Here is a 26,856-nt window from a genome sequence, read left to right on the forward strand (position 1 = left end):
ATGCAAATAAAAAATTAGCTCCTCCTCTGCAGTGTACACCCCACCGACTGGCATTATACTCTTCAGTTAGTGAGAAAGCAGTAGGAGATAATGAAACAAGGTTGAAAAACCATAACCACAAACTTGAGAACTGTAACGTGAGAACAGTCATAGAACAGATAACAACAGAAAACATTGGGAGGGAGCTGTGTCCCCCAATGGAGGCTTCAAGAAACAGATTTTACGGTAAGCAACCAAAAATCCTGTTTTCTTTATCGCCTCTCATTGGGGGACACAGGAACCATGGGACGTCCCAAAGCAGTCCCAAGGGCGGGAAAACAGACTTCCATCAGGTCAGAGGACTCACCACTGCCGCCTGCAGGATCCTTCTGCCTAGGCTGGCGTCCGCCGATGCGTAGGTATGGACCTTGTAAAATTTGGCGAACGTGTGGATGGAAGACCAAGTTGCCGCTTTGCAAAGCTGTAGGGCGGAAGCCCTGTGGTGCACCGCCCAGGAGGCGCCGACTGCCCGGGTAGAGTGAGCCTTAATCCCAGGAGGGGGCACTCTGTTCTTGACCCGGTAAGCCTCCAAAATTGCCGTTCTGATCCAGCGAGCAATAGTCGCTTTAGAAGCCGGCTGGCCTCTGCGCGTGCCCTCAGGAATGACGAAAAATGAATCCGTCTTCCGGAAAGAGGATGTTCTATCCAGATAAATCCTCACTGCCCTGACTAGGTCCAGCTTGTTCAATGATCGCTCCAGAGGATGAGTCGGAGCTGGACAAAAGGAAGGTAGAACGATGTCCTCGTTGAGGTGGAAGGTGGAAACCACCTTAGGAAGAAAAGAAGGTGGAGGTCGGAAGACCACCTTGTCCTGGTGAATGACCAAAAACGGAGGGCGGCAAGACAGTGCCGCCAGCTCGGAAACGCGGCGAATGGACGTGATGGCCACAAGAAAGGCCACCTTCCAAGATAAAACTGATAGAGGAATCTCCCTAAGAGGTTCAAAGGGAGAAACCTTCAAAACGTCCAGTACCAGGTTTGGGTCCCATGCCTCCACAGGGGCCCTGTACGGCGGGACGGCGTGGGCTACCCCCTGAAAGAAGGTCTTAATCTGTGGCCGAGAGGCCAAGGTCTTCTGAAAGAGGATGGAAAGCGCAGAGACCTGACCCTTCAGGGAACTAAGAGCCAGGCCCGAATCCAGTCCTGCCTGAAGGAAGGCCAAAAGAGAAGGCAGGGAAAAAACCATAGGCGGCACGCGGTTGGACTCGCACCAACGGAAGTAGGCCTTCCAGGTGCGGTAGTAGATCCTGGAAGACGAAGGCTTCCGAGCCTGAATCATGGTGTGAATCACCCGGTCCGAAAGGCCGGACGCTCTTAGAACCGCGGTCTCAACAGCCACGCCGTTAAACTGAGCGACCGAGAATTCGGGTGGCAGATCGGACCCTGGGACAGCAGATCGGGCCTGTCTGGAAGGCACCAGGGAGCGTCCGCGAGAAGGTTGACGAGCTCCGCGAACCAAGCTCTCCTGGGCCAATCCGGGGCGATCAGGATGACCGGCACCCCTTCCGCTTTGATCTTCTTCAACAGTTTGGGAAGTAATGGAAGGGGTGGGAACAGATAGGGCATCTCGAACTGTGACCAAGGAATGGCCAGAGCATCGACGCCCACTGCAAGAGGATCGCGTGACCTGGAGACGAATTGTGGAACCTTCCTGTTGATCCGAGACGCCGTGAGATCCACATCCGGAGTTCCCCATCGAAGACAAATCTGATGGAAGACCTCCGGATGCAGGGACCATTCCCCTGCCGCGAGACCCTCGCGGCTGAGGAAGTCGGCGGCCCAGTTTTCTACGCCGGGGATATGCACCGCGGATATCACCGGAACCGTTGCCTCTGCCCAAAGGAGGATCTTGGACACCTCGGCAAGAGCCAAGGAGCTCCGAGTCCCCCCCTGATGGTTGACATATGCCACAGCCGTGGCATTGTCCGTCTGGATCCGGACTGGAAGGCCCTTGAGAATCCTTTCCCAATGGCGGAGGGACAGAAAGATGGCCCGAATTTCGAGGACGTTGATCGGCAGCGTGGACTCCTGCAGCGACCAACGGCCCTGAACCGTCAGGTGGCGAAAAACCGCACCCCAGCCGATCAGGCTGGCATCCGTTGTCACCACCTGCCAGTGAACCGGAAGGAAGGACCTGCCCTGGGAGATGAGAGGAGACGTCAGCCACCAGTTGAGAGACCGCTTGACCCGAAAGGAGAGTCTGATCGGCCGATCCAGGGAGAAGACCGACCTGTCCCACTGAGACAGAATGGCTTGCTGAAGGGGTCGAGAATGGAATTGGGCGAAGGGAATCGCTTCCAAGGTAGCTACCATCCTCCCCAGAACCTTCATGGCCGATCGGAGGGAGGGAGGCCGAGGACCCTGGAGCAAGAGAATGTCCCGACAAAGGGTGGATCTCTTGTCCTTGGGAAGGAAGACTCTGGACTGACGAGTGTCGAAGAGCATGCCCAGAAAGATGATGCGCTGAGAAGGAATAAGGCAGGACTTCTTCCGGTTGACCAGCCATCCGAAACGGGATAAGGTGTCGAGAACAATGGACAAGCTTTCGTGGGCCTGAGCAAAGGACGGAGCCTTGATGAGGATGTCGTCGAGGTATGGAAACAGAACCAAGCCTCTGACTCTCAAAATGGCCATCAGCGCCGCCATGATTTTCGTGAACACCCTTGGCGCGGTTGCGAGACCGAACGGCAGGGCGACGAACTGAAAATGATCTTGTTGCACTGCGAAGCGCAGGAAACGGTGATGTCCGGGAAATATTGGAACATGTAGGTAGGCGTCCTGGATATCTATAGAGCATAGAAATTCCTGAGCCTCCATGGAAGCAATTACTGAACGAAGGGATTCCATCCTGAAGTGTCTCAGGCGAACCCTCCTGTTCAACAATTTGAGGTCCAGAATGGGACGAACCTTGCCGTCTTTTTTCGGTACCACAAAGAGGTTCGAGTAGAAACCCGTGTACCGTTCCTTTTCTGGGACGGGAACGATTACCCCGGATTTGAGCAGAGAAGCGATGGCTGCGAAGAAGCCCGGAACCAAAGCGGGATCTTTTGGAGGACGAGATTGGAAGAAACGATCTCTGGGTCGGGAGGCGAACTCTATTTTGTATCCCGAAGACACAACTTCCCTGACCCATGCATCCTCTACTGCGGAAATCCAGACGTCCCTGAAACGGAGAAGACGGCCCCCCAACCTGGGAGTCGGGCTGGAGTCTTGCCGAGAGTCATGCGGAAGTGGATCTTCCAGTCCTGGGCCTGGACGATCTACCCTGGGAATAGCGAGGACGCCAGGACGGAGTGGGCCTGAAGGACACCGCCTTCTTCTCTTGACGTGCCTGTGGCCTCTGTTGCTGCTGGGAAAAGGAGTTTGACGCAGCGAAGCGACGAAAAGGCCGGAACGAGCGAAACTGCCATCTAGGAGGAGGGCGACGAGGTTTAGCCTGGGGGAGAAGGGAACTTGTGCCCCCAGTGGCGTCCTTAATGATCTGGTCCAGCTGGGAACCAAAGAGACGAGAGCCCTGGAAGGGCAGACTAGTGAGGGACTTTTTGGAGGACAAGTCCGCCTGCCAGGCCTTGAGCCAAACGGTCCGGCGGATGGCAACGGCATTGCTGGAAGCCTGAGCCGCACAAGAGGCGACATCCAGGGAGGCTGAAACCAGGTATTCACCAGCGTGGGAAATCTGGTTGGCAAGTTCCGCTAATTGCGCTGGAGGAGCCCCGTCCAGGATACCTCGCCGCAGATCCTTGGCCCATTTTGAGATGGATTTTGAGGCCCAAGTGGAAGCAAAGGCCGGGCATAGCGCTGCTGAAGCCGCTTCGAAGGCAGATTTTGCGAAGGATTCTATAACTCTGTCGTTAGAATCCTTCAGAGACGCTCCGCCGGACAGTGGGAGCACCGTGTTGGTGGACAGCCTGGACACAGGTGGATCCACCGAGGGAGAGACCGTCCAATTGGCGGTAAGATCTGGTGAAAAAGGATATAACACCCCCAGGCGTTTTCCCCTCTGAAAACGTCTGGTCGGATTCTCTCTCTCTCTGGCCAGGATTTCCTCGAATTCAGGATGAGGGGCAAAAAATCTTGAAGGTGGTTTGGCCCGTCTAAACGAAACTGCCTGATCTGCGGGTTCCGTAGAGGGATCCTTAATGCCACAGGTTTGGTTTATAGCCCGAATGAGGTTCTGGACCGACTCACTCATGGTGGCGATTTGGCTAGGATCCAACTCCGACATCTCCTCTGAGGGCGCATCAGATAAAGCCTCGCCTGACTCAGGGGAGGAGGAACGGTGCGACACCAACCGCGGGGGAGGGCCGTGCGGCGAGATGGAACGCGAAGAGGACTCAGACCGACGTTCCTGTCTGGACCTTTTGTGGCTAATCAAGGAGGGCTCGGGCGGCGGTTCCTGCGACCCGCTGGCCACTGCAGGGGTCTGCAGGGGTAACCGATCCAGCGCGGACACCAGGGTTTGAGACACCCGCGTTAAATCGGCCACCGATTGTGACAGAGAAGCGGCCCAGCCTGGGATGGGGGGATCACTCTCGGGCGGAACAGCCGGGGGATCCTGGGCGGTGGGAACAATCGGGTTGCTGCAGGACTGACACAGCGGGGAGGACTGACCTGAGGGAAGTTTGCTGTTACAGGACGAACATGCAAAGTACGTGACTAAGGTAGTAGATGAAGAAGAAGTAGGGGGGCGAGAGCGGCCCCCTTTAGAGGAAGACATTTTGAGGGACCCTGAAGATGCCAGTTGGTTAGGGGACAGAGGGCAGAGGGGGGTGTCAGACTGCAGTGCAGCTACTCACGGACCCGGTCCTGGAAGATGTCCCACTTGTCCTTGGTGGAGAAGTCCCCAGGTGCTGAGCTCACAGAAGATGCCGAAGGAGCGCTGCGTGAGGCACTGCAAGGACTGCTGCTGTGGTGTGAAGCGATGCTCACACCAGACGAGTGTCCCACAAGGAAGGGGGCGGAGCTAGACGCAGAGGCGCCGGTGGGCAGGTCACAGTATGTCGGGCGGGAAAAAGCCCGCCCGCAGAGGCGGAAGTGACAGATCCGAAGACCGGAAGTAGGCCCCGGCCGAAGCCGGGGCCTAAATTAGGAACCGGCGGCCGGGAAACGAGCCGCGGCGCCGGTTTATAGAGCGCCGGAACTATGCGCCGCGACGGGAGGCTGGCGGCACAGGCGCCGCAGCCTGCTAGGCTGCGCCGCTGAAGGGCGCCGCAGATCCACCTCCTGCGGCGCCGGAGCAGTGCGCCGCGACGGGAGGCTGGCGGCACAGGCGCCGCAGCCTGCCAGGCTGCGCCGCTGAAGGGCGCCGCAGATCCACCTCCTGCGGCGCCGGAGCAATGCGCTGCAGCGATAAGCAGCGCGATAGACTGCGGGGCTGCTGCGCTGAGGACTGTGCCCAGAGAAAAACCGCCGCGGAAAGGAGCGAACAGCAGCCAAAAGCTGCCAAGAAAGAAGAGAGAGCGCTGCGGCCAGAAAAGGGCCCCGCACTGGAGCAGAAGGCCCTTGCAGAATGGGGAGAATGCTTGGAACTCCAGGAACCGATAAAAAATCGACCGCGCCGCAAGGATACAGGCGATGACCGGGTAAGAGAGGGTCACCGTCTGGGAGCCCTTAACAAGAATCCCCCCCCTAACAAGGATCTGGGATGGGATAGGGGAAATACTCACCTAAAAAACATCCCACGCCGTACTAACCTTAAAAGAGGGTGAGACATCCAGGGCTGATGGACGTCCTCGTCTCCTCCAACCGACAGGCTCTGGTGGGCGAGTGGGTGGGGGACGGAGCCAGGACCGGACTTCTAAGCACGCTTGTGTGCTAGGATCTTGGTCCTGGTGTGGGATCTATGAGGATACGGGGTGGCAGTACACGCCGTACTCATAGTCCGCTTGTGGGACTACAGGTGTGACTGCTCACCCTGTATCCCTTCCGAAAAACCTGAAAGAAAACGACGCACATTGAGGTAGATAAGGGTCTAATGAAAGACCCGTGTCCACCTCCTACTGACACTAAGCTAAACTGAAGAGTATAATGCCAGTCGGTGGGGTGTACACTGCAGAGGAGGAGCTAATTTTTTATTTGCATAGTGTCAGCCTCCTAGTGGCAGCAGCATACACCCATGGTTCCTGTGTCCCCCAATGAGAGGCGATAAAGAAATATTAATACTCTTTCCTCCATTATCACCACTAATGTTCCCTCCAGAAAATGAAGGACCCTGCAAGTGACTCCTAACCCAGCAGGCCGGACATACCTTCAGGGGCCCAACATCCTCTAATTCCCGCTGTTTCTCCAAGCAACGCACTGGAAGTGACTGCGAGACGGAAAGATCCGGAGAACGGAGAACATCGCGAAGGGAAAGGACGGCACAACCAAGAAGCTCAGGCTGGAGAGACAAAGAGTAAAACGTAAGGACGGGCAGAAGACTGAGACACAGGGTCGAGGGCTGTAAATGATGAGTGGGGTCCGGAAGTGAGATACTGGGGGGACTCTACCTTTTTCTGGGTTCCCTTCCTCATGAAGACCTGGAAGGTCAGGCCGGTGTCCCACCAGTGCCGGATCATTAGTCCGTGGAACAAGACGGGAAACACAAATCTCTGCTGGAATTTCACAACTGCAGCAAAGAAAGTAGAAAAATAATGTAGGAAGACAGTGAAGTTTAATGCTATAAGTGGCAGACGGAGGAAAAAGGTTGAGAGATAAAGAATGCTGGGAGAGCCAGAAAACCCCTGATCTGAGCACATTCAGTACAATCCCCCCCATAAAGATGACTGATCGCGGGGAGGGGAATCCTAAGAGTTGGATATGATGAAATCCAACATATCCCCTCCCAGAGTCAGTACAGCCCCCTACACTCGTACAACTGTATAAGATGGTCGCAGCTTGTAGTGAAATCGCCCAGAAATTGTCCAGCGTTTGTTTTAACAAGAATACACTGCAAAGAGCACAATCAGGAGGTGAAGACCACTCACCTCCATTTATGATCTTGTTTGATACCAGTCGTGTTATTTCTGTAGCTGCCGTAAAATCTCCGGATTTGTTCTTGGAGGACACTGGAAAGTGGAATTCCACAAAAAAGGTTCTGGGGGAATAGAAGAGACGGGACATGACAGACGGCAACACAGAAGACAAGATCTCCAAATGCTGGACCCTACGATAACGTCTCACCTTGTTGATAAGTACCACTGTTTGCCACATATAGGGGGTGGGTAGGGATAGTTTTTTGGGGCACTTTCAGCCTCTAATAGGAGGAGTCCATGCAAAACGACTCTCACTTAGGGCGCAGTCAGACGGCAATATAAATCAGACCGAGATCAGAAAGCAATGCTCAGACTGGCCGCAGCTCTCCCGATCCAAGTGTGAAGACAGCTGCATAGATACATGAAGCCGTCACCCTCGGGTCGGGAGAACTGCCGGCCAGCTCGAGCATTGCGGGCCATTGTCAGTCCGATTTATAAGGCCGTCTGACTGCGCCGTTAGGGACAGGACATTAAATGCACGAGATGAAATCACTGAGGAATTGATTGTGTGAATACAAACTACTTAAAGCCATAATTAAAGGGATCATACCACAAACAACATTTATAACCCCATCTACATAACAGGTGATAAAGGCATGACTACTGGAGAATCTACCATGAGAACCTCCAGTGATCACAAGAACAGGGGTCTTGCCTTTGGGAGTGGTGGTTATGCATGTGCACTACCGCACCATTCACATGGGGGATATGCGATTGATGGGGTCCCAGTGGTATTACGGCAGAGATCCTCATTATCAGGTGACATTTTCCACCACTCTCTGGTTTAGGACTCACCGTTTTACGGCAGGTGTTGGTCGGGGAGGTTTTCCTTTGCCGCTTATCTTGCTGGGTGTCACTTGGTTGCTCTCTGGTTTGATCTTTAGAGACTCCACAACGACTCGTGCAGCGTGCATGCGACCCAGTAATGCAAGACGATCAATGCTCAAGTCTAATGTGTCCGATCTTGTCCCAGCTTTCCTCGCTCGCTCTGGAGATCTGTAATGTGACGTTAGGGTTAGCTGCTTTATGGATAGTCGGTTACAAGACAAATAACGTGTAGTGCAAAGAGCAATCGCCCAGCACACATGAAAGGGAAGGGAGAATTCACCCACAGACACTTGGATTAAAGGGTTATTTCTAACAATACAATTATCACCTATCCACATAAGGACAACTGGTGGACCGGAAGGGCTGGGCCCCCACAGATCCAAACAACGGGCTCTAATATGCCCCATTGCAATCATTCAGTGGCCGCGCATACACACCGACGCGTCACTTATTCTCTATCGGACAGCTGGAAATATCGGAGTTCTCTGAGACAGAGGATAAGTGGAGCGGCAGCCATGCATCCAACAGCCCCGCTTTTGGAAATGGTGGGTAGCCCCGTGGTGGTTACGTTATCACGGTAAATGTTGGTTGCAAGTATCGAACAATTGGAAATCACCTGGAGGAAACTTTCAATATTAACCCTTCCTCTGTGTCCACCGGAGCGGATTTACGCTCAACCACAATTTCATGTCTCGTAGTTTTGATTTTCTTTCTTCTCGATTTAGACAGATCTTCATCACTGACAACATCGCTGTCATCCAATGACTATGAAAAAAAGGCAATGTGGAAAAAGGTTCCCTTTAAGAAGCTATATTTGCCCAGAATACATCCTGACATGCACACAGTAGTATCTGCAGCACAGGACGTGGCGGCGTCACTCACCGGTGCCTTGTAGAACAGATTCTCCAGCAGGCTCTGGTCGTACAGGGGATCGTTCAGTTCACTCTCGTTGTAGAAGTCGCTTCCTGCTATGGATTCGGGGGGCGAACCGCTCCCATCCCAGAACTGGCTGATGGGTACAGGAGAACTGACCATACACAAGAGCAGATGAATCAGGGACTGGAACCATCGGGGCCCAATGAATCCGACCCGATATATCATAAAAGAATGCAAATCAAAAGCGATTATTTAAGGAAGCCAATCAGAATCCAGCTCTAGACGGGGTGGTCTCTCTTAAAGGCACACAGCCAGAATGGCTGCGGTGTACGACTACACCCCCGCAGCGAGGCCTCATCAGCTGACTGACTTCTTGAAGTGGTGACCTCATTTCTTTCTACAGTGGGGAAAATAAGTATTTGATCCACTGCCGATTTTGCAAGTTTTTTGTTTTGTTTTTTTTTTCTGTAATTTTTATCGTAGGTTTAATTCACCTGTGAGAGACATAATCTAAAAATAAAATCCAGAAAATCACAATTTAGGATTTCAACATAATTAAATTTCATTACATGAAATCAGTATTTGATCACTGACCAACCAGAAACAATTCAGGCTCTCACAGACCTGTTAGTTTTTCTGTATGAAGCCTCCTACTCTGCACTTATTACCTGGATTAACTGCACCTATGTGAACTCATCACCTGTATAAAAGACTCCTGTCCACACAATCACACTCCAACCTTTCCACCATGGCCAAGACCAAAGAGCTGTCTAAGGACACCAGGGACAAAATTGTAGACCTTGGTCAGCTTGGTGAGAAGGCAACAACTGTTGGCACAATTATTAGAAAATGGAAGAAACACAAGAGGACTGTGAATGTTCCTCGGTCTGGGGCTCCATGCAAGATCTCACCTCGTTGGTAAGGATGGTTCTGAGAAAGGTCAGGAATCAGCCCAGAACTACACAGGAGGACCTGGTCAATGACCTGAAGAGAGCTGGGACCACAGTCTCAAACATTAACATTAGTAACAAACTATGGATCATGGATTCAAATCCTGCAGGACACGTAAGGTCCCCCTGCTCACAGCAGCACATGTCCAGGAACATCTGAAGTTCACCAATGACCATCTGGATGATCCAGAGGAGACATGGGAGAAGGTCGTGTGGTCAGATGAGACTAAAATATAACTTTTTGGTATCAACTCCACTCGCTGTGTTTGGAGAGCAGAGAAGGAGGAGTACAACCCCAAGAACACCATGCCAACCGTGTAGCATGGTGGGGGAATCATCATGTCTTGGGGGGTGCTTTTCTGCAAAGGGGACAGGACGATTGCACTGTAATAAGGAAAGATGGCTGGGGTCATGTATTGCGAGATATTGGCCAACAACCTTCTTCCCTTAGAGGGAACCTGTCACCCCCAAAATCACGGGTGAAGTAAGCCCACCGGCATCGGGGGCTTAACTACAGCTTTCTGGAATGCTGTAGATAAGCCCCCGATGCATCCTAAAAGATGAGAAAAAGACGTTAGATTATACTCACCCAGGGGCATTCCCGCAGTTGGTCCGGGTCTGGCGCCTCCCATCTTCTTACGATCACGTCCTCTTCTTGTCTTCACGCTGCGGCTCCGGCGCACTTTATCTCCCTGTTGAGTGCAGAGCAAAGTACTGCAGTGCGCAGGCCTCTCTGACCTTTCCGGCGCCTGCGCACTGCAGTACTTTGCTCTGCTATCAACAGGACAGACAAAGTACGCCTGCACCAGTGCGTGAAGACCTGAAGAGGACGTCATCGTAAGAAGATGGGAGGCGCCAGGGCCAAAATCTCTGCTGCAGTGTGTGCAAACCTGGTCAAGAACTACAGGAAACGTCTGACCTCTGTAATTTATGTACCAAATATTAAGATCTGTTTTTCTGAAATACTTATTTCATGCAATAAAATGCAAATCAATTATGTAAAAATCCTACTATGTGACTTTCTGGATTTTATTTTTAGATTCTGTCTCTCACAGGTGAATTGAATACGATAAAAAATGACAGCCCTCTCCATTCTCTGAAGGTGGGAGAGCTTGTAAAATCAGCAGTGGATGAAATACTTATTTTCCCCACTGTATGTATTTGAGATCCTTATTGGCTTTCATCTATAAAGATGGGGTTATCCTTGACCTTGGTGGGGTTCTGATTCCTGGGGGCTGGAAGGAAAGATACAGCACAGGCACATGCACTATGTGGTGGCCGTTCTTGATGACTGCAGCTTAGTTCAAGAGAGAAACATAGCTGAGCTGCACTGCCAACAAGATGGAGCCCGAGCTCTGGCAGACAAGGGACCTGCTGATTAGGGAGGTAACAGGGTCAGACCGCCACCAATCCAATAGTCATGAGCTAGCCAAGGATAGCGCATTAGTGCTCATGTCCAGGTCAGCGCCTAGGGTCCTTACCTGCCCAGGAGCAGCTCTATCGCCCGCGTCTCACTGGTCATCTCCAGGTCATCAGCAGTCTGGGCCGCTGGTGGTTTTAGAAGATCATTACTTTGCAAAGATTTGTAGATATTCAGCAGGTTTTGATCAATGTGTGTAGTGAGGCTCTGTGGTGCTGCCCTAGACGTGGACAGAAAGTCAGATTAAAAGGGGATGGCCAAATTGCCTCAGAGGGGTTGCTTAGAGCCTTTCTCCTCGGCCCAATGTGACACAAGACCCTGCTGTACCGTTGGGCGCAGAGGGAGTAGTGTGACGCAGGAGTCCTAGGAATCCTGACACCTCAGCGTCTTTGCTGCCGGCAGAGGAACTGCGTCTCTTCACGCCGGATGTCAAATAGGGCAACAGCTGAAATTCTTTTAGTAATAAACTGATCCATGTTAACCCTCAGCACAGAACTGGAAGAATTAACGTCCCAATCTTCATCACCTGACCGCTTAGTAGTGAGAGATTGACTGCAGCAGTCAAGTGACCGAAAAACCGGACATCAGCAATTCGGTCCAACAGCACAGCCCAGCATATATCGGCCTCCACGAGGGGACAAGGGGGGGACATGGCTCAGTTTAATACTAACTACAAAGACCACCTTGGTATTAGAAAGGTTTCTTTTTTCATGTCAGAATAGCCCTTTATATAGAGCGCATTCTTGGCTGTGAACCTTCAATATAGCCTGTAGCTGGGCCAATACCGGGCTCTGGGGCCATGAAAGAAGCACTGCGTCAGTGTGAAAGAATTACTTATGTAATCACCTGGGAGTTTGGAAACCGTAATGTCCTTCACCCAATACAGGGGGCAGTACTGAGTCTGCATTAAGGTCCATCTGGGGGTCCAATCGCAGCGCTGACTCAACCATAGCGTCTCGCAGTTTGCTGCCCTGATCCAAGAGAGCTGAAAACAAACAACACGAGTGACACAGCGAGACGCGTACTGTAATAAAGTCTAAGAGCAACAAAGACAGAAGCCGTTCTGACTACACAGATTAGAAATGGCTGCTTCGCTCCCCCAGGAAAAGCGCCATCCTCTGTCCATAGGATAAGTCTGGGATTGCTGTGGAGCTCCACTGAAGTACCAAACACAACCTGTAGACAAGGGAGGCGCCGTTTTGGAAATAAGCTTCCACTTTCTTCTAATCTCAAAGGAGCAATCATATGATTGTGTAGCCAAAGACTATAGATGAAGATATGTATATGTGTGTGTATATATATGTATGTGTGTATATATATATATATATATATATATATATACACACATACATATACATACACACATATATATATATATATATATATATATCTCCTTTCTGAGGGACATGACCATTTTAGGTCTCTGACCTTTCAGCAAGTCCTTGGCTGCAGGTTCAGTGTTGACATTGGGTTGATATGAAGACCCCTCCTCTGTAGTAGGTATGACAGCCATCTTGTCCTTAGAGGGGACGTAGTGTGATGTGTGAGCACTTTGTGATCCTTCCACCACACCTCCATTAGGTTCTGCATTTTCCTTGAAGTATAGGTGGTCTCTGCCCCTAAAGAGCAATAAATATATTTACAGCGGGCGAGTATAGAATTAATACCTAGTCGTAAGTCAGCATTGAGGACTACTAATACAGGGATCCCTGTAATTCGGCAGGTCGCATGCTCAACGTCCTGAATGCTAGTGACCTTGGGGGTCCCAGTCAGCCCAAATCACCTGGGGGTGGAAACCCTGCTGCTCCCAGAGTCCCTGTGATCTGCAGACAGTCTGAGGGGCTTTACCGGCTCCACTTTCGGTTGGTGTCTTATATCCTGGCTGATATTGGAGTGGAGGACGGAGCTGCTGTCATCGTGCAGAGGTTCCAGAGCGACAGACACCTGGAAAAAAACAAACCGCTGCACCATTAATGTACGGCCGACAGAGTCAGTCCAACGTTATCTATGGCAAGTATATTACTGTTACCTGTAGTTCTCCCAGTCTCTCCGATGTCGGTGAGACTACCGAGAAGAAGCCGCTGAGTGGATGTGTCGGGGACAGATGGGAGATGTTGCTGATCTGAGCGCGACCAATGGGCAGGTGGTCGAGTTGGGTCAGAACCTCAAAAACGAGAGCCCCCATATCTACAGAGAGGAAAAAACAATTAATATGGAGAGAAGTGATTGGATATTAATACAGCGGCTGAACGCTGCTATAAAAACGAGGACGGCAAAGGTTTCTAAGGGGCTGGTGCTCAGCAGAAGTGATGACATCAGGCCTCAGTGTCAGTGCGCACGCTGATCTTACACAGTGCTCGCTCTCGCCAACGGAACTCAGTCAATAAAGATTAGGGACTGGCTTCAGTATGTAAAAAAGGGAGTGAACCGCGCAGAAAGGCACCGGCCTCACCAACGTCGCATTGCAGCATCGCAGGGGGGGCGCAGGCTGATCGCAGGGGGGGGGGGGGCGCAGGCTGATCGCAGGGGGGGAGGCGCAGGCTGATCGCAGGGAGGGGCGCAGGCTGTTCGCAGGGGTGGCGCAGGCTGATCGCAGGGGGGGGGGGGGGGGGCGCAGTCTGATCGCAGGGGGGGCGCAGGCTGATCGCAGGGGGGGGCGCAGGCTGATCGCAGGGGGGGGGGCGCAGGCTGATCACAGGGGGGGGGGGTGCAGGCTGATCGCAGGGGGGGCGGCGCAGGCTGATCGCAGGGGGGGCGGCGCAGGCTGATCGCAGGGGGGGCGGCGCAGGCTGATCACAGGGGGGGGGCGCAGGCTGATCGCACGGAGCAGTAGCTGCTGTCAGTACCTGTCAGGTAGGAGGCGAGCTGCCGGGGTCCGCAGTGCACCGGGTACCGGACCGTGGTCCTCAGCTCCCGCTGCTCGGTGTGTGCGGTGTCCCGGGGTCGGAGCACGGTCCCGCCGCTCGTCTCTCCCCACCACCGCAGCCGGACGTAGACTCCGCGGGGAGCTCTGGCCGCCGCCGTCCACACGATCTTACTGACAGTGACCCGGAGAAAACCGCGGAGCTGCCCCTGTACGAGCGGCGGCAGAGAGGTGGACGGGGCGGCATCTGGAGGGAGAGAAGCCGCATCATTCACCGCCCGCCGGCCCGCACCCTCTGTCCCGCTGTCACCTTTCTTTCTCCTGCTCGCCGCTCTCCCGCCGTCATTTCCGCGGCTTTTCATCTCGCCTTCCCCGCTGTCATCTCGTTCGTTTCGCCCGCACTGAGGCTTCTCTCCTGTCTCCTAGCAACCAGAAACTAAGGCTTCCGCTTCCGGCCAGCTCATCCAATCGCGAACGAGCGCGCAGGGTCTGCCGGGAGTGACAGTTAGCAAGAGGTCACGTGATCAGCGATAGTGGTCGCTCCCAGCAGCCTCTGCGCGCTGTCTCCTCATAAACTACCCGCGGCTTTCTGGAATTTGTAGTTCTGTAGAAACAAAACATGAATGTATTTTATGGCTGAGTTCTGTATCAGATTCTTACATCAATGCGCCGTTACTGACGCTGCGGCTACAAGTGCGGCTGTTGCTTCGGAGACTGTTTTTGGGTTGTGTGGTGACAGGCAGGACGCGATGGGTGTTGTAGTTTTTTTTCAGCAAAGTTGTCTTTTACACCTTTTTCTGCAATTGTTTACATTTCTACATGTTAATAAAGTTTTTTCAAAATTTGAATTAATGTTCACTTTTGTTGATAGAAATAAAGTTATTTAAAAAAAAATAGTAACTTTCAAAAACGACTGGAGGCGTCTCCCAGCGTCCCGTGCGCCATGACGTCAGCTCCGGGAGCAGAAAGTAGTGGGCGGGGCCAGCTGTCTCCACGGAAACACCAGTGGCTGGTGGGCTGAGGCCTGGAGGGGACGGTGACGGTACGTGACGGAGGGAGAGCGGGGCGCGGAGTCCGGGAGGAGGGGGCCGGTGTGCGGGGAAGAGGAGGGCGACGGCGGGTGCAACCATAATCTAGCGATATCACTGCTCTGTAATAACAGGGTAATGTGTGTAATTCCTGTCACTGCCTCTTACATGGGGACATTATAACCGATCACCAAGCGGTCACTATACGGTGTAACGTAGGAAGATTACCGGGGGGTCTATCAGATTATATAACCCCCCACTGTACATTATACCGGGATTAGATTATATAACCCCCACTGTACATTATACCGGGATTAGATTATATAACCCCCCACTGTACATTATACCGGGATTAGATTATATAACCCCCCACTGTACATTATACCGGGATTAGATTATATAACCCCCACTGTACATTATACCGGGATTAGATTATATAACCCCCCACTGTACATTATACCGGGATTAGATTATATAATCCCCCACTGTACATTATACCGGGATTAGATTATATAACCCCCCACTGTACATTATACCGGGATTAGATTATATAACCCCCACTGTACATTATACCGGGATTAGATTATATAACCCCCACTGTACATTATACCGGGATTAGATTATATAACCCCCACTGTACATTATACCGGGATTAGATTATATAACCCCCCACTGTACATTATACCGGGATTAGATTATATAACCCCCCACTGTACATTATACCGGGATTAGATTATATAACCCCCACTGTACATTATACCGGGATTAGATTATATAACCCCCCACTGTACATTATACCGGGATTAGATTATATAATCCCCCACTGTACATTATACCGGGATTAGATTATATAATCCCCCACTGTACATTATACCGGGATTAGATTATATAACCCCCCACTGTACATTATACCGGGATTAGATTATATAACCCCCACTGTACATTATACCGGGATTAGATTATATAACCCCCACTGTACATTATACCGGGATTAGATTATATAACCCCCCACTGTACATTATACCGGGATTAGATTATATAACCCCCCACTGTACATTATACCGGGATTAGATTATATAACCCCCCACTGTACATTATACCGGGATTAGATTATATAACCCCCACTGTACATTATACCGGGATTAGATTATATAACCCCCACTGTACATTATACCGGGATTAGATTATATAACCCCCCACTGTACATTATACCGGGATTAGATTATATAACCCCCCACTGTACATTATACCGGGATTAGATTATATAACCCCCCCACTGTACATTATACCGGGATTAGATTATATAACCCCCACTGTACATTGTACCGGGATTAGATTATATAACCCCCACTGTACATTATACCGGGATTAGATTATATAACCCCCCCACTGTACATTATACCGGGATTAGATTATATAACCCCCCCACTGTACATTATACCGGGATTAGATTATATAACCCCCCACTGTACATTATACCGGGATTAGATTATATAACCCCCCACTGTACATTATACCGGGATTAGATTATATAACCCCCCACTGTACATTATACCGGGATTAGATTATATAACCCCCCACTGTACATTATACCGGGATTAGATTATATAACCCCCACTGTACATTATACCGGGATTAGATTATATAACCCCCCACTGTACATTATACCGGGATTAGATTATATAACCCCCCACTGTACATTATACCGGGATTAGATTATATAACCCCCCACTGTACATTATACCGGGATTAGATTATATAACCCCCACTGTACATTATACCGGGATTAGATTATATAACCCCCCACTGTACATTGTACCGGGATTAGATTATATAATCCCCCCCCACTGTACATTATACCGGGATTAGATTATATAACCCCCCACTGTACATTGTACCGGGATTAGATTATATAATCCCCCTCCACTGTACATTATACCGGGATTAGATTATATAACCCCCACTGTACATTATACCGGGATTAGATTATATAACCCCCCACTGTACATTATACCGGGATTAGATTATATAACCCCCACTGTACATTATACCGGGATTAGATTATATAACCCCCCACTGTACATTGTACCGGGATTAGATTATATAATCCCCCCCCACTGTACATTATACCGGGATTAGATTATATAATCCCCCACTGTACATTATACCGGGATTAGATTATATAACCCCCCACTGTACATTATACCGGGATTAGATTATATAACCCCCCACTGTACATTATACCGGGATTAGATTATATAACCCCCACTGTACATTATACCGGGATTAGATTATATAACCCCCACTGTACATTATACCGGGATTAGATTATATAACCCCCCACTGTACATTATACCGGGATTAGATTATATAACCCCCCACTGTACATTATTCCGGGATTAGATTATATAATCCCCCACTGTACATTATACCGGGATTAGATTATATAACCCCCACTGTACATTATACCGGGATTAGATTATATACCCCCCACTGTACATTATACCGGGATTAGATTATATAACCCCCCACTGTACATTATACCGGGATTAGATTATATAACCCCCACTGTACATTATTCCGGGATTAGATTATATAACCCCCCACTGTACATTATACCGGGATTAGATTATATAATCCCCCACTGTACATTATACCGGGATTAGATTATATAACCCCCACTGTACATTATACCGGGATTAGATTATATAACCCCCACTGTACATTATACCGGGATTAGATTATATAACCCCCCACTGTACATTATACCGGGATTAGATTATATAACCCCCACTGTACATTATACCGGGATTAGATTATATAACCCCCACTGTACATTATACCGGGATTAGATTATATAATCCCCCACTGTACATTATACCGGGATTAGATTATATAACCCCCCACTGTACATTATACCGGGATTAGATTATATAACCCCCACTGTACATTATACCGGGATTAGATTATATAACCCCCCACTGTACATTATACCGGGATTAGATTATATAACCCCCCACTGTACATTATACCGGGATTAGATTATATAATCCCCCACTGTACATTATACCGGGATTAGATTATATAATCCCCCACTGTACATTATACCGGGATTAGATTATATAACCCCCCACTGTACATTATACCGGGATTAGATTATATAACCCCCCACTGTACATTATACCGGGATTAGATTATATAATCCCCCACTGTACATTATACCGGGATTAGATTATATAACCCCCCACTGTACATTATACCGGGATTAGATTATATAACCCCCCACTGTACATTATACCGGGATTAGATTATATAACCCCCCACTGTACATTATACCGGGATTAGATTATATAACCCCCACTGTACATTATACCGGGATTAGATTATATAACCCCCCCCACTGTACATTATACCGGGATTAGATTATATAACCCCCCACTGTACGTTATACCGGGATTAGATTATATAACCCCCCACTGTACGTTATACCGGGATTAGATTATATAACCCCCCACTGTACATTGTACCGGGATTAGATTATATAACCCCCCCACTGTACATTATACCGGGATTAGATTATATAACCCCCCACTGTACATTGTACCGGGATTAGATTATATAACCCCCCACTGTACATTGTACCGGGATTAGATTATATAACCCCCCCACTGTACATTATACCGGGATTAGATTATATAACCCCCCACTGTACATTATACCGGGATTAGATTATATAACCCCCACTGTACATTATACCGGGATTAGATTATATAACCCCCCACTGTACATTGTACCGGGATTAGATTATATAACCCCCCCACTGTACATTATACTGGGATTAGATTATATAATCCCCCACTGTACATTATACCGGGATTAGATTATATAACCCCCACTGTACATTATACCGGGATTAGATTATATAACCCCCCACTGTACATTGTACCGGGATTAGATTATATAACCCCCCCACTGTACATTATACCGGGATTAGATTATATAACCCCCCACTGTACATTGTACCGGGATTAGATTATATAACCCCCACTGTACATTATACCGGGATTAGATTATATAACCCCCCACTGTACATTATACCGGGATTAGATTATATAACCCCCCACTGTACATTATACCGGGATTAGATTATATAACCCCCACTGTACATTATACCGGGATTAGATTATATAACCCCCCACTGTACATTATACCGGGATTAGATTATATAACCCCCACTGTACATTATACCGGGATTAGATTATATAACCCCCACTGTACATTATACCGGGATTAGATTATATAACCCCCACTGTACATTATACCGGGATTAGATTATATAACCCCCACTGTACATTATACCGGGATTAGATTATATAACCCCCACTGTACATTGTACCGGGATTAGATTGTGTCCAGTTTTGGGCACCGGTGCTCAGGAAGGATATAATGGAACTAGAGAGAGTACAAAGGAGGGCAACAAAATTAATAAAGGGGATGGGAGAACTACAATACCCAGATAGATTAGCGAAATTAGGATTATTTAGTCTAGAAAAAAGACGACTGAGGGGCGATCTAATAACCATGTATAAGTATATAAGGGGACAATACAAATATCTCGCTGAGGATCAGTTTATACCAAGGAAGGTGACGGGCACAAGGGGGCATTCTTTGCGTCTGGAGGAGAGAAGGTTTTTCCACCAACATAGAAGAGGATTCTTTACTGTTAGGGCAGTGAGAATCTGGAATTGCTTGCCTGAGGAGGTGGTGATGGCGAACTCAGTCGAGGGGTTCAAGAGAGGCCTGGATGTCTTCCTGGAGCAGAACAATATTGTATCATACAATTATTAGGTTCTGTAGAAGGATGTAGATCTGGGGATTTATTATGATGGAATATAGGCTGAACTGGATGGACAAATGTCTTTTTTCGGCCTTACTAACTATGTTACTATGTTACTATGTTACTATATTATACCGGGATTAGATTATATAACCCCCACTGTACATTATACCGGGATTAGATTATATAACCCCCCCACTGTACATTATACCGGGATTAGATTATATAACCCCCCACTGTACATTATACCGGGATTAGATTATATAACCCCCACTGTACATTATACCGGGATTAGATTATATAATCCCCCTCTGTACATTATACCGGGATTAGATTATATAACCCCCCACTGTACATTATACCGGGATTAGATTATATAACCCCCCACTGTACATTATACCGGGATTAGATTATATAACCCCCCACTGTACATTATACCGGGATTAGATTATATAACCCCCACTGTACATTATACCGGGATTAGATTATATAACCCCCCACTGTACATTATACCGGGATTAGATTATATAACCCCCACTGTACATTATACCGGGATTAGATTATATAACCCCCACTGTACATTATACCGGGATTAGATTATATAACCCCCCACTGTACATTATACCGGGATTAGATTATATAACCCCCCACTGTACATTATACCGGGATTAGATTATATAACCCCCACTGTACATTATACCGGGATTAGATTATATAACCCCCACTGTACATTGTACCGGGATTAGATTATATAACCCCCCACTGTACATTATACCGGGATTAGATTATATAACCCCCACTGTACATTATACCGGGATTAGATTATATAACCCCCCACTGTACATTATACCGGGATTAGATTATATAACCCCCCACTGTACATTATACCGGGATTAGATTATATAACCCCCACTGTACATTATACCGGGATTAGATTATATAACCCCCCACTGTACATTATACCGGGATTAGATTATATAACCCCCCCCACTGTACATTATACCGGTATTAGATTATATAATCCGCCACTGTACATTATACCGGGATTAAATTATATAACCCCCCACTGTACATTATACCGGGATTAGATTATATAACCCCCCCACTGTACATTATACCGGGATTAGATTATGTAACCCCCCACTGTACATTATACTGGGATTAGATTATATAACCCCCCCCCCCCCACTGTACATTATACCGGGATTAGATTATATAACCCCCCACTGTACATTATACTGGGATTAGATTATATAACCCCCCCACTGTACATTATACCGGTATTAGATTATATAATCCCCCACTGTACATTATACCGGGATTAAATTATATAACCCCCCACTGTACATTATACTGGGATTAGATTATATAATCCCCCACTGTACATTATACTGGGATTAGATTATATAACCCCCACTGTACATTATACCGGGATTAGATTATATAACCCCCACTGTACATTATACCGGGATTAGATTATATAACCCCCCACTGTACATTATACCGGGATTAGATTATATAACCCCCCACTGTACATTATACCGGGATTAGATTATATAACCCCCCACTGTACATTATACCGGGATTAGATTATATAACCCCCCACTGTACATTATACCGGGATTAGATTATATAACCCCCCACTGTACGTTATACCGGGATTAGATTATATAACCCCCACTGTACATTATACCGGAATTAGATTATATAACCCCCACTGTACATTATACCGGGATTAGATTATATAATCCCCCTCTGTACATTATACCGGGATTAGATTATATAACCCCCACTGTACATTATACCGGGATTAGATTATATAACCCCCCCACTGTACATTATACCGGGATTAGATTATATAATCCCCCACTGTACATTATACCGGGATTAGATTATGTAACCCCCACTGTACATTATACCGGGATTAGATTATATAACCCCCCCCACTGTACATTATACCGGGATTAGATTATATAACCCCCCACTGTACATTATACTGGGATTAGATTATATAACCCCTCCCCCCCCCCCCCCCACTGTACATTATACCGGGATTAGATTATATACCCCCCCACTGTACATTATACCGGGATTAGATTATATAACCCCCACTGTACATTATACCGGAATTAGATTATATAACCCCCACTGTACATTATACCGGGATTAGATTATATAATCCCCCTCTGTACATTATACCGGGATTAGATTATATAACCCCCACTGTACATTATACCGGGATTAGATTATATAACCCCCCCACTGTACATTATACCGGGATTAGATTATATAATCCCCCACTGTACATTATACCGGGATTAGATTATGTAACCCCCACTGTACATTATACCGGGATTAGATTATATAACCCCCCCCCACTGTACATTATACCGGGATTAGATTATATAACCCCCCACTGTACATTATACTGGGATTAGATTATATAACCCCCCCCCCACTGTACATTATACCGGGATTAGATTATATAACCCCCCACTGTACATTATACTGGGATTAGATTATATAACCCCCCCACTGTACATTATACCGGGATTAGATTATATAACCCCCACTGTACATTATACCGGGATTAGATTATATAACCCCCACTGTACATTATACCGGAATTAGATTATATAACCCCCACTGTACATTATACCGGGATTAGATTATATAATCCCCCTCTGTACATTATACCGGGATTAGATTATATAACCCCCACTGTACATTATACCGGGATTAGATTATATAACCCCCCCCACTGTACATTATACCGGGATTAGATTATATAATCCCCCACTGTACATTATACCGGGATTAGATTATGTAACCCCCACTGTACATTATACCGGGATTAGATTATATAACCCCCCCCCACTGTACATTATACCGGGATTAGATTATATAACCCCCCACTGTACATTATACTGGGATTAGATTATATAACCCCCCCCCCCCCACTGTACATTATACCGGGATTAGATCATATAACCCCCCACTGTACATTATACTGGGATTAGATTATATAACCCCCCCACTGTACATTATACCGGTATTAGATTATGTAATCCCCCACTGTACATTATACCGGGATTAGATTATATAACCCCCACTGTACATTATACCGGGATTAGATTATATAACCCCCCCACTGTACATTATACCGGTATTAGATTATATAATCCCCCACTGTACATTATACCGGGATTAGATTATATAACCCCCCACTGTACATTATACCGGGATTAGATTATATAACCCCCCACTGTACATTATACCGGGATTAGATTATATAACCCCCCACTGTACATTATACCGGGATTAGATTATATAATCCCCCCACTGTACATTATACCGGGATCAGATTATATAACCCCCACTGTACATTATACCGGGATTAGGTTATATAACCCCCCACTGTACATTATACCGGGATTAGATTATATAATCCCCCACTGTACATTATACCGGGATTAGGTTATATAACCCCCACTGTACATTATACGGGATTAGATTATATAACCCCCCACTGTACATTATACCGGGATTAGATTATATAATCCCCCACTGTACATTATACCGGGATTAGATTATATAACCCCCACTGTACATTATACGGGATTAGATTATATAACCCCCCACTGTACATTATACCGGGATTAGATTATATAACCCCCACTGTACATTATACGGGATTAGATTATATAACCCCCCACTGTACATTATACCGGGATTAGATTATATAATCCCCCACTGTACATTATACCGGGATTAGATTATATAACCCCCACTGTACATTATACGGGATTAGATTATATAACCCCCCACTGTACATTATACCGGGATTAGATTATATAATCCCCCACTGTACATTATACCGGGATTAGATTATATAATCCCCCCACTGTACATTATACCGGGATTAGATTATATAATCCCCCCACTGTACATTATACCGGGATTAGATTATATACCCCCCCCACTGCTGTACATTATACCGGGATTAGATTATATAACCCCTCCCCCCACTGTACATTATACCGGGATTAGATTATATAACACCCCCCCCCCCCCCACTGTACATTATACCGGGATTAGATTATATAACCCCCCCCCCCCCACTGTACATTATACCGGGATTAGATTATATAACCCCCCCACTGTACATTATACCGGGATTAGATTATATAACCCCCCCACTGTACATTATACCGGGATTAGATTATATAACCCCCACTGTACATTATACCGGGATTAGATTATATAATCCCCCACTGTACATTATACCGCGATTAGATTATATAACCCCCACCGTACATTATTCCGGGATTAGATTATATAACCCCCCACTGTACATTATACCGGGATTAGATTATATAACCCCCCACTGTACATTATACCGGGATTAGATTATATAACCCCCCACTGTACATTATACCGGGATTAGATTATATAACCCCCCACTGTACATTATACCGGGATTAGATTATATAATCCCCCACTGTACATTATACCGGGATTAGATTATATAACCCCCACTGTACATTATACCGGGATTAGATTATATAACCCCCCACTGTACATTATACCGGGATTAGATTATATAATCCCCCACTGTACATTATACCGGGATTAGATTATATAACCCCCACTGTACATTATTCCGGGATTAGATTATATAACCCCCCACTGTACATTATACCGGGATTAGATTATATAACCCCCACTGTACATTATACCGGGATTAGATTATATAACCCCCCACTGTACATTATACCGGGATTAGATTATATAACCCCCCACTGTACATTATACCGGGATTAGATTATATACCCCCCCACTGCTGTACATTATACCGGGATTAGATTATATAATCCCCACTGTACATTATACCGGGATTAGATTATATAACCCCCACTGTACATTATACCGGGATTAGATTATATAACCCCCCACTGTACATTATACCGGGATTAGATTATATAACCCCCCACTGTACATTATACCGGGATTAGATTATATAACCCCCCACTGTACATTATACCGGGATTAGAATATATAATCCCCCACTGTACATTATACCGGGATTAGATTATATAACCCCCACTGTACATTATACCGGGATTAGATTATATAACCCCCCACTGTACATTATACCGGGATTAGATTATATAATCCCCCACTGTACATTATACCGGGATTAGATTATATAACCCCCCACTGTACATTATACCGGGATTAGATTATATAACCCCCACTGTACATTATACCGGGATTAGATTATATAACCCCCCACTGTACATTATACCGGGATTAGATTATATAACCCCCCACTGTACATTATACCGGGATTAGATTATATACCCCCCCCCACTGCTGTACATTATACCGGGATTAGATTATATAACCCCCCCACTGTACATTATACCGGGATTAGATTATATAACCCCCCCCCCCCCCCACTGTACATTATACCGGGATTAGATTATATAACCCCCCCCCCCCCCACTGTACATTATACCGGGATTAGATTATATAACCCCCCCACTGTACATTATACCGGGATTAGATTATATAACCCCCACTGTACATTATACCGGGATTAGATTATATAATCCCCCACTGTACATTATACCGGGATTAGATTATATAACCCCCCACTGTACATTATTCCGGGATTAGATTATATAACCCCCCACTGTACATTATACCGGGATTAGATTATATAACCCCCCACTGTACATTATACCGGGATTAGATTATATAATCCCCCACTGTACATTATACCGGGATTAGATTATATATCCCCCACTGTACATTATACCGGGATTAGATTATATAACCCCCCACTGTACATTATACCGGGATTAGATGATATAATCCCCCACTGTACATTATACCGGGATTAGATTATATAACCCCCACTGTACATTATTCCGGGATTAGATTATATAACCCCCCACTGTACATTATACCGGGATTAGATTATATAACCCCCACTGTACATTATACCGGGATTAGATTATATAACCCCCCACTGTACATTATACCGGGATTAGATTACATAACCCCCACTGTACATTATACCGGGATTAGATTATATAACCCCCCACTGTACATTATACCGGGATTAGATTATATAACCCCCACTGTACATTATACCGGGATTAGATTATATAACCCCCACTGTACATTATACCGGGATTAGATTATATAATCCCCCACTGTACATTATACCGGGATTAGATTATATAATCCCCCACTGTACATTATACCGGGATTAGATTATATAACCCCCACTGTACATTATACCGGGATTAGATTATATAATCCCCCACTGTACATTATACCGGGATTAGATTATATACCCCCCCCCCCCCCCACTGCTGTACATTATACCGGGATTAGATTATATAACCCCCCCCCCCCACTGTACATTATACTGGGATTAGATTATATAACCCCCCCCCCCCTCCACTGTACATTATACCGGGATTAGAGTATATAACCCCCCCCCACTGTACATTATACCGGGATTAGATTATATAACCCCCCCCCCCCCCCTCCACTGTACATTATTCCGGGATTAGATTATATAAACCCCCCCCCCCCACTGTACATTATACCGGGATTAGATTATATAACCCCCCCACTGTACATTATACCGGGATTAGATTATATAACCCCCCCCACTGTACATTATACCGGGATTAGATTATATAATCCCCCACTGTACATTATACCGGGATTAGATTATATAACCCCCCACTGTACATTATACCGGGATTAGATTATATTACCCCCCACTGTACATTATACCGGGATTAGATTATATTACCCCCCACTGTACATTATACCGGGATTAGATTATATAACCCCCCACTGTACGTTATACCGGGATTAGATTATATAACCCCCCACTGTACGTTATACCGGGATTAGATTATATAACCCCCACTGTACATTATTCCGGGATTAGATTATATAACCCCCCACTGTACA

The 26,856-nt window shown here is 47.1% G+C and overlaps 2 protein-coding genes across 4 annotated transcripts in view; one reads left to right on the forward strand and one right to left on the reverse strand.

Moving 5' to 3' along the window:
• The window catches only part of C2CD3 (C2 domain containing 3 centriole elongation regulator), an 87,540-nt gene extending 73,129 nt beyond the window's left edge, over positions 1 to 14,411 (reverse strand). The window contains exons 1-13 of one of the 3 annotated variants that reach the window (XM_069759444.1): positions 14,300 to 14,407; positions 13,973 to 14,236; positions 13,156 to 13,313; positions 12,910 to 13,070; positions 12,555 to 12,745; positions 11,973 to 12,111; positions 11,188 to 11,346; positions 8,763 to 8,907; positions 8,497 to 8,645; positions 7,848 to 8,048; positions 7,005 to 7,114; positions 6,528 to 6,646; positions 6,287 to 6,418 (exon numbers count right to left, since the gene is read on the reverse strand). In XM_069759444.1, coding sequence (XP_069615545.1) covers positions 6,287 to 6,418; positions 6,528 to 6,646; positions 7,005 to 7,114; positions 7,848 to 8,048; positions 8,497 to 8,645; positions 8,763 to 8,907; positions 11,188 to 11,346; positions 11,973 to 12,111; positions 12,555 to 12,745; positions 12,910 to 13,070; positions 13,156 to 13,313; positions 13,973 to 14,236; positions 14,300 to 14,351 — 1,980 coding nt within the window. In that variant the 5' untranslated portion in view covers positions 14,352 to 14,407. Of the gene's footprint in view, positions 1 to 6,286; positions 6,419 to 6,527; positions 6,647 to 7,004; positions 7,115 to 7,847; positions 8,049 to 8,496; positions 8,646 to 8,762; positions 8,908 to 11,187; positions 11,347 to 11,972; positions 12,112 to 12,554; positions 12,746 to 12,909; positions 13,071 to 13,155; positions 13,314 to 13,972 lie in introns of all 3 variants that reach the window. The other 2 variants (XM_069759445.1, XM_069759443.1) reach the window with 2 other exon arrangements.
• Positions 14,412 to 14,937: 526 nt separating this feature from the next.
• PPME1 (protein phosphatase methylesterase 1) overlaps positions 14,938 to 26,856 on the forward strand; it is a 52,190-nt gene continuing 40,271 nt past the window's right edge. Inside the window, exon 1 of the mRNA XM_069759446.1 lies at positions 14,938 to 15,031. The gene's annotated coding sequence lies outside the window, so the exon portion shown is untranslated. The remainder of the gene's footprint in view (positions 15,032 to 26,856) is intronic.

Source organism: Ranitomeya imitator, chromosome 3, assembly GCF_032444005.1.
Source record: "Ranitomeya imitator isolate aRanImi1 chromosome 3, aRanImi1.pri, whole genome shotgun sequence".
Classification (NCBI taxonomy): domain Eukaryota; kingdom Metazoa; phylum Chordata; class Amphibia; order Anura; family Dendrobatidae; genus Ranitomeya; species Ranitomeya imitator.